We start from the raw sequence: 9,389 nt of genomic DNA on the forward strand, positions 1-9,389 counted from the left end.
ATGAAAATGACATTGAACATTTTCTAAAGATAGTCTTCCTTCAGAAATACAGTGATATAAAAACACCCGCGCCTCGTTTTGATTTTTAAACGTGCAGTACGTGCTCATGTTTATTAAGGTTGTGACGGTGAGGAAATTTTCCCACCAGTTAATCGAAGTGTGACAACACCGGTAATACCGGTATCACCGTGGGGGCGGGGCATTCCCTCTTTTCCTCGCTTTTAAATAACTTGTAAAAGCGGTGTGCGCATTTTACTTTCACTTTTGAATTAGTGGCAATTCGGCGTAAAGCAATTGTTAGTTTTTAGTTATTTAGAATTTTCCCTCTTTTCCTCGCTTTCCGTCGCTTTTAAATAGCTTAAAAGTGCCGTGCGCATTTTACTTTCACTTTTGAATTAGCGGCAGTTAGGCATCATTTGCTTGAATGCAACAACAAAATACAACGTTAAAAACTCACTTTAGCCTATATATAAAACATAGAACTTTTATTAACAAAAATACACCATGCTATAGGGCAGGCTATGCCTAATATAAAATAACAAATAACTTACATAAAGTTTAAATAGGTATACAAAACTGGAAATAGGCTAAGTAAACATGTATAATATATAGAAACGTAGAACGTTTATTAGCAAAATGAGTAAGAAAGCTTGGAGGCACGGCATACACCTTGATGTCAAATAAAATAAATAAATGACACAAAGTTTAAATAAAGTAAAAATCAGCAAATATTGTGGAACCAATTAAATAAGAAACAAATATATAAAAAAAAAAATCCAAAATCACCTTAGATAAACGGCAAGTCAACAGGCTTTTCAAAATCCAAAATACTGCCAAACAGGCACTTTTGCATCTCGTTTCGAAACTAAATCATCCGCGATCGCCTTGTCTGTCTCACCTCACTTTCTTCTGGAGAAATTAAATCTGATCTGTGATGCGACTGTCGTTCGGCACGCTACATTGAGCATCCGCGTTCAGTTTTTAATTGTAGTGTATGTTCTTTTACTGAACTAAATGATTTTTATTTCTATAAAAAATCAAAACGACGGTGGGAGTCGGTGACGCGGTGGGCAAGTGACTTAACCGGTGTTGCGGCTTAACTCCGGTATCACCGTCAAGACCGTCTATCACGGCAAGCCTAATGTTTATTCAACGAAGCCTTTTGGAAAATCCATCAGTTTTGATATTGTGGCGAGCGCCACAAACAAATAAATGTATGGGGGAAACATCCCACAGCACAACCACCTGAACCCAACTTCAGTCTACTCATCACCTTAACTTTAACTGTGTTTGTAGCCGGCGCCATAGCTAGACTGATAAACAAACACAGACCGGAAGTTAACTTCGGGCCAGGCGCGTGTGCTAGATCAAACCATCTATATAAAGCTTGAAGCATCAGAATCGGCATTGGTATTGGCCGATCACCATGACAAGAAATCGGTACTCAGTATCGGCTGCAAAAATCCTGATCGGAGCATCCCTAGAGAGAACATCTGTTACAGTCCAGATTGGGGGAATTGTAATGTTTAATAGGCCTAATTTAATTCTCCATTGAAGAAAAAGTAGATTTTTGTTTGTACATGCTGTCAATTATTGCTCTTAAAAAGAAAATCGGAATCAGCAAAAATCGGTATCGGTAGGGCACACTGAAATCTGAAATCGGCCAAGAAAATTGCAATTGGTGCATCTCCAGTCATTACCACCATGCCAATTTTTACTTGACAGAGCAAGTAAAACTCTAAACCACTGGCCTGACCGGGTCAGTTCACCTGTAAGGTCACTCTATTCTTCAATCTCCTCTATGCTAGACACATCTCATATAAAGTTCACATAACATGCTAAGGTTGACAAATATCAAATGCACAACTTAAAATCCCCCTATGTTTATCAAATTGTATTTATGTTTAGAGCTGCGATGCATGGCTGGATTTGAACACCACTGATACACCTGTCGTGCACTCAGCAAAGTCGTCAACTAACTCAGACTGACGTTCAAGTTATCATTTTATATGACTTCAAATCCATCAACAAAACTATTTCATCAAAACTGACTCTCTGATATCTGTGCATTTTCATAGCCAGCAGTGAAAAAATGTTAACCATTTTAACCTCACGAGACCAACTGTTGCCTGAGTCTTAACACAAAAAGTAAGCAGAAGAGTTGTGCGATTTATTAATTACTTATAATAATTACAGATTATTGAAAACAAATAGTATACACTTCATCGGTCACAACCCGTTATACTAATACCGTGGCTCGTGCACATTTAGCTTAGCAAATGTTAGCTACTTTAACGTACTTCTGCGCGAGATGACAAATACCTACAAATTACATTTCGCTCTCCGTTTTGCTTACAGCATAACGTAACACGTATTCGTCCTGAAACAAAGTCTTTTAGTTAAAAGACTTTGGACAGTTTAATCATCTGTGAGGTTGCTGGGTCGTTCACTAGCGTGTTAGCATTTATTAGCCTAACTCGGCTAGCTGTTTCAGACATTCACTCACCTGGTCTCTAATTTTGAGAACCACCATGTTTCGATGCTCTCTTTGGCTCTCATGCAGACCTAAACGGATATTATTCACCACCACTTGAATGCTGATGCTTTGTTGTCGGTAAATCTAGCGTTTCCAGTAGGCCTGGGGTTTCCTACTTGCCGCTGAAGAGAAGCGGAGAAAACTCCATAACATTACCGCCACTGCTGCCTCGCAAAGAACGGGGACGATGATTGGCTAGACAGTGGTTTGAGCAGCAGTAAAAAGAACGATGATTGGTTAAAAGCCAGATGGGGGGAGATGCTTGCTTGTGAACCGAGGAACGTTGTTGTATGTGTGTGTATGTGTGTGTGTGTGTGTAACAGTTTTACAGTACGTTTCAGATCAAGGAAGAAGTGCGTGTTTCTCTATTGCAAATTGACTTCCACTTCGCTTTTTAACAATGTTGTTGAATACAACATGCATTGCAATGAATACAAATTTAAAGTGATGGTTCATGAAGGTTATATTAGGGCTACACAGTTGTTTCTTACAGTTTCTATTTGTATTAGTCCTAGAAAATACTTTAATAACACTTTTAACACTTTTTGATGCCAAGGACCCCAAATATGATGATTATACTGCTAGAGACCCTCTTCCTAACATATAATGCCAGATCCATTTTGTGAGAAAGTTTGATTTTATAAAGACATACATTTTTGTTCACAAAAGTGAATAAACGGCATTTATATTGTCGTTGTGTTAAAGTTAAAGCAGTTCATTATCTGGAAAGTGTTTAAATGTAATAATGGTAAGGAGAAAGATGCCGGTTTGAAAATCTCTGTAATATATGTATCATTTTTAAATTGAGCATTTAAGACCAATACAATTTAAGTTTTTTTCCCCCTTCTGATTCTAGAGCAAAAATGACAATCAAAATAATGGAAAATTATATTTGTTATAATATATGCCATATAATTAGCGATAACATTATTATTCATCCCAATGACCAACTAAATGTCACTGTAGGTATAAAAGTGCATAGCTAAAAAAATGTCAAATTGTACTCAAGTAACTGAATTCTATGATATGTAATGAAATGTAAACAATTTCAGCAAACTTGGAATATATTATTTTAGCCCTTTTCCTCATTGGGTCTTCACTTTGTGTTAAAGGAAATAAATAAAAAAAATGTTTTCATAGGTCTGTGCAGAAATCAATGAAACCGGTTCCTTGTATTGTTCCTTAAAAGGAACAGCTCATCAGCTAGAGTAAATGAAAGCTGTGGTAGAAAAGAAATAGGTAGGCCTAGATTCAGTGTATAGCCTACCTTAAAACATGCTAATAACTTGTCTCAATAAAAAAATATAGCAACTTGGGGTTTTATATATATATATATATATATATATAGCCTAATAATGAAAGAGACAAAGTGAGAGCATACTCATTCATTTGGATTGAAAGAGGCTTTGAGTTGCTTTAAATTTAAGATGAGCCTTGAATAATCAAAGCACAAACAGTCAGTTTCATTGTGGTGCACCAGATGACGCTAAAGGTGTATTTAAGACTTTACAAATACTACTTCTCAATAGCTGTTCTCCTGTGTCTATTGCAACGCATTTAGCTAAATAAAAATAAATAAATAAACAAACATGTCTTATTATATACATATATATCGCTGCAAAATAACAGCCTAATCAGCAGTTCTGTTGTATCGAATCACTGAATCACTGGATTCATCCTGGTCATTACACGTGACATGTTACATGCACATAAGGGGAAGATGCCTCCCTAAAGAATGAGGTGTGCATTTACTTAATAAAATAATGTAAATGAATAATCTAACTCATGGAATTACTGATGCCACTTGGGGCTACTTCTTGGGAGACCAAGAAGTCTAATTTTATCTTTTCACTTCAAAATAAAACAATATAAAACATTGATGTGTCTACTCATTCCCTCATTAAGAAATAGACACAAAAACCTTTGATATTCAGCATAATAGGCTACAGCATCACAGATCATTATTTTCCAGAAACACAAAATTAGATTAATTAACCTCAAAATCTGTTTGATTACATCTTATGAAATGACAAAATTAAGCCGAGCATGGCAATTTATTAAATGCATTGAACTGAAATTATGTGCCATCTGGTCAAGAAAAAAACATTCGCCCAGTTTGACCACTTAATCATTTAAAGGGCTGTGTATGTTTCTGTAAATAATGTATTTGAAGTCAAAAATTTAAACATTTTGATAAATCTATATTGTTAGTTTTTTGGTATCATTTGGTACAAAAATAAGTCATCAGTGAAAACATGACGTTACAAAGAAATTAAAAAAATATCAGTAAAACATCACAGTAAAAACATAATTAATATGCTCATAAATGAGGCCTGTGCTTCCGACTCTTCTCAACATCTCTGTTAAAAGTATGCCTCTTATTTTGTTTTGCATCAAATCTGTATCTTTAAAGTCATTAGCAGTCACTGAGAACTTGACTGACTTCTGCATAAATGTCATAAATGTATATAAAACTAAAACATTTAGAGCTTTGTGATGTGATGATGTGTCTTTAGAAGGCCCCCTTTTAATGTGTCCTGACCCCTTTTTTAGTCCCTAAATCCAGTTTCAAACTAATTTTAAATAGGATTTATTAACCAAGGGAACTTTAACAAAAATTAATAGATATGTCTAAAGAAAAAAAAAAGGAAACATTAAGCAGGTTCTCACTGAGATGGGTAGATATTTGCAGATATATTCATTTAGAAGAGAAGTGGTAGATATTGACTCTTTATTCGATGGGAATTATTAGATCCTGTACCCACTAAATTACTGCAAGAGTTGTTACCTGTAGCAGAAGAACCGCTTCTCAATACTATTAACTCATCGTTAACTTTAGGTCACGTCCCAAAACCATTCAATCTGGCGGTTATTAAGCCTCTTATGAAGAAACCACAACTAGATCCTAATGAACCGGCAAATTACAGACCCATTTCAAATCTTCCGTTTATGTCTAAAATTTTAGAAAAAGTTGTGTGTGCTCAATTGTGCTCCTTGCAAACAATTATCTCTATGAAGAATTTCAGTCAGGTTTCAGGCCCCATCATAGCACTGAAACTGCACTTGTTAAAGAGTTCCGTATTAGTTACAAATTATTATTACTTACCTACAAGGCCCTTCATGGTTTAGCTCCTGCGTACCTAACTAGTCTTCTACCACGCTACAATCCATCACGCTCCTTAAGGTCGCAAAACTCTGGACTTTTGGTAGTACCTAGGATAGCAAAGTCCACTAAAGAAGGTAGAGCTTTTGGAATAGCCTTCCTGATAACGTTCGGGGTTCAGACACACTCTCTCTGTTTAAATTTAGATTAAAGACACATCTCTTTGTCAAAGCATTCAAATAATGCATCTCATAATATTGTACTGCAGTTATATCTGATCAAATGCACATTATTATTCCTTAGCTTGGGTTGAACAAACCATTTTTGTTTGGTTAGAACAGCAGCTACGCTAATTATGTCTCTATTTGTTTCTCTGTTTCTGCCACGGGATTGACATCCTGTGGTAACTAGAAATTTCACAAGCTTCAGTCTGGATCCAGCCCTTACAAAGTCCTGAGATGACCGATCACCTGAGAAGTGATGCTGCAAACCCCTCAGAGGACCTCAGATGATGCCAACCCCGAAACAACGTAAACTACCAAATTTTGCTACAAGTTTGATTGCAACATATAATCATTGCTGTTAATAGTGTTCATCATCCGTTTGATTATGTCATTAACTGAATTTTACCCTACATTTCTGCCATATGTACATCAATTTGACAGTCACCACTGACAATCTACTACTAAATATATTGTAGAAACGTAATTTCCTGTAAAGCTGCTTTGCAACGATTTGTATCGTGCTATACAAATAAAATTTAATTTAATTTAATTGAATTATAGATCCCCCGAGGAACAATTCAACTCATTCTCTGCTATAAGAGACTAAGAATTATATAAACTTGTCAAATCATCAAAACCAACAACATGTATGTTAAACCCTATTCCATCTATGCTACTGAAAGTGTTGCTTCCAGAAGTCAAAGATCCTCTTCTGAATATTATTAATTCATCAATGTCATTAGGATATGTCCCAAAATCCTTCAAACTGACTGTTATTAAGCATCCCATTAAAAAAAACACACAACTTGATCCTAGAGAATTGGTTAATTACAGACTGATCTCAACTCTCCATTTTCTGTCAAAAATGCTAGAAAAGGCAGTATCCACTCAGTTATGTTCCTTCTTAGAGAGAAATGGTATCTGTGAGGATTTCCAGTCAGGATTTAGACCGTATCATTGTACTGAGACTGCTCTCATCAGAGTTACAAATGACTTTCTCTTTCGTGGTTGTATTTCTCTATTAGTGGTACTGGATTTTAGTGTTGCGTTCAACACTATCGACCACATTCTTTTGAGTAGACTACAAAATTATGTTGGCATTAGTGGAATTGTATTGAATGGTTCAAATTTTATTTATCTGACTGTCATCAATTTGTAGCAGTGAATGAAGAGGTATCATATCGATCAGGGGTATCATGCACTTATTATTTTTGAGGGGGCACGAGTGAGGGGGAGGGAGTCTCGTCATGCTTGACATGTGACACAGCAGTAGGATTATGTTTTAATTTTTCCTTTTTTATTCAAACGTGTTAAATGTATCATGAAATATCTTGATTCTCAAATATATGTAAGTAAATGCATTTTGCACCTTTATAGATCATGTTAGTTGATCTATAATGGGCGATGGGCAAAGTAGCCTATCTTTACTGTAATCTATTAACTACGCATAAAACCCATCTTTTTACTTAAGTACCAGATATGGGTGTCATGCCATAAAATATTTTAATATGACTGACTTTGTATTTAACGTGAATTTAATAAAAACATTTTAAGTTACTAATTATAACACTTTTATTGTACAGAGAGCAAAGAACATTTACATTATCAAAGAACATCATCATTGACTTCAGTTTAGCCAGAGTTCAAGCACTCTCAAAAACTCCCATTATAATCACTCAAGCTGTTTACACTGAAATGAATGTACTTTCATCGTACGCACATCTGCACTTTGTTGTTTCTGATGAGAGAATTCACCAGAGAGCAGAATTCAGTCAATGAACGCACGCACTGAACAAAACACCGGCATTTCAGCGATGACTCATCTGAACTCCTCTGATTGGCAATTGCATTCATAAGCACAACAGAATCTTGGTTATAATGCGCAGTGCTGTAAAATGTGTCTGCTTCTGGCTCAGCGTCAGTCAAAGTGCGAACGCACATTTTAATTTAGCAGTTTATGATGTGCCACACTGAATGTTTTAATCCCACCTGTGTGATCATATCAAATATAAAAAATATTATTAGGCTATTTATTTGTGTTTTGGAAGCTGCATTCAAAATTCACTTTGCTCAAAAATCTGAGGGGGCACGTGCCACACGTGGAGTACCACAAGGCTCAGCACTAGGACCGCTGCTTTTCACGCTTTACATGTTACCCTTGGGAAATATCATCAGTAAACATGGTGTTAGCTTTCACTGTTATGCTGATGATTCTCAGCTTTATATTTCTTCATGGCCCGACGAAAGATACCAATTTGCAAAACTAGCGGAATGCATAGTTGATATTAAAAAACTGGATGACTAGTAATTTCTTACTGCTTGCTATTTTGCATTTTTGTTAAAGCAATATTGCTGTTGTAAAGTTATACAGCTACAGTTGTGTTGCTGGGTTTCAAGCGGGTCTGATTTTTTTATTTTCTTCCTTATCAGTCTGTATTTACAGCAATTTCACTGTCCACTCTGTTCAAATGTGGATGAATGGTTACACACAGATGTGTCCAGAGCTGAGATCACTACCATCCTGCTTTTGTGGGGGTGGGTAGGGGTGTTAAATAATATATATATATTTCCCATAGGTTTTTAACGTTCTAAAAGCTCTTTATTCAAAAGAGACTACAAGCTAGTCAGTGTATTCAGTAGGTGTAATGTATTGTAAGTTGCTTCATAAGTATTGCAAGTATTACATACAACAATAAAACAGTGCATTGACATAAATAAGTCAAATTTACTTTTGGTACTAAGTACTTTTAAAAGCAAGTACTTCTGTACTTTTACGTAAGTAAAAATCTGTCTTTACAACTTTTACTTGTAATGGAGTAATATTTGACCAGCAGTATCTGTACTTTGACTTAAGTAATGGAGTTGTGTACTTTGTCCGCCTCTGCTTATTGAACCAAAAACCTCCACATGTAATAACCTAGAACACTGTCTAACACTTGATGGCTGCTCTGTCAATTCTTCTTCATCGGTTAGGAATCTAGGTGTGCTATTTGGTAGCAATTTTTCCTTTGAAAACCATGTTTCTAGCATTTGTAAAACTGCATTTTTCCATCTTAAAAATATATCTAAATTAATACCTATGCTCTCAATGTCAAATGCAGAAATGTTAATTCATGCGTTCATGACCTCAAGGTTAGATCATTGTAATGCTTAATTGGGTGGTTGCTATGCACGCTTAATAAACAAACTCCAACTGGTCCAAAAGCAGCTTGAGTTCTTACTAGAACCAGGAAGGAAGTATGACCATATTAGCCCAGTTCTGTCAACTGTGCACTGGCTCCCTATTGAACATCGCACACATTTTAAAATCTTGCTATTTACTTATAAAGCCCTGAATGGTTTAGCTCCTCAGTACTTGAGCAAGATCATATTGCATTATAGTCCATCACATCCACTGCAATCTCAAAACTCTGGCCATTTGAATATCAAAATCAACTGTGGGCGGCAGATTCTTTTCCTATTTAGCAGCCAAACTCTGGAACCTGGCATACACATAACAGACTATCACAATTTTGTAATTCAAATC

The 9,389-nt window shown here is 35.9% G+C and overlaps 1 protein-coding gene across 1 annotated transcript in view; it reads right to left on the reverse strand.

The window, feature by feature from the left end:
- Positions 1-2,724, reverse strand: part of LOC107550837 (serine/threonine-protein phosphatase 6 regulatory ankyrin repeat subunit A-like) — a 35,764-nt gene extending 33,040 nt beyond the window's left edge. Inside the window, exon 1 of the mRNA XM_016232236.1 lies at positions 2,507-2,724. Within this exon, the coding sequence (XP_016087722.1) occupies positions 2,507-2,533 (27 nt within the window). The 5' untranslated portion in view covers positions 2,534-2,724. The remainder of the gene's footprint in view (positions 1-2,506) is intronic.
- Between the last annotated feature and the right edge of the window lie 6,665 nt (positions 2,725-9,389).

Source organism: Sinocyclocheilus grahami, unplaced genomic scaffold (genome assembly GCF_001515645.1).
Source record: "Sinocyclocheilus grahami isolate Dianchi unplaced genomic scaffold, SAMN03320097.WGS_v1.1 scaffold408.1, whole genome shotgun sequence".
Classification (NCBI taxonomy): domain Eukaryota; kingdom Metazoa; phylum Chordata; class Actinopteri; order Cypriniformes; family Cyprinidae; genus Sinocyclocheilus; species Sinocyclocheilus grahami.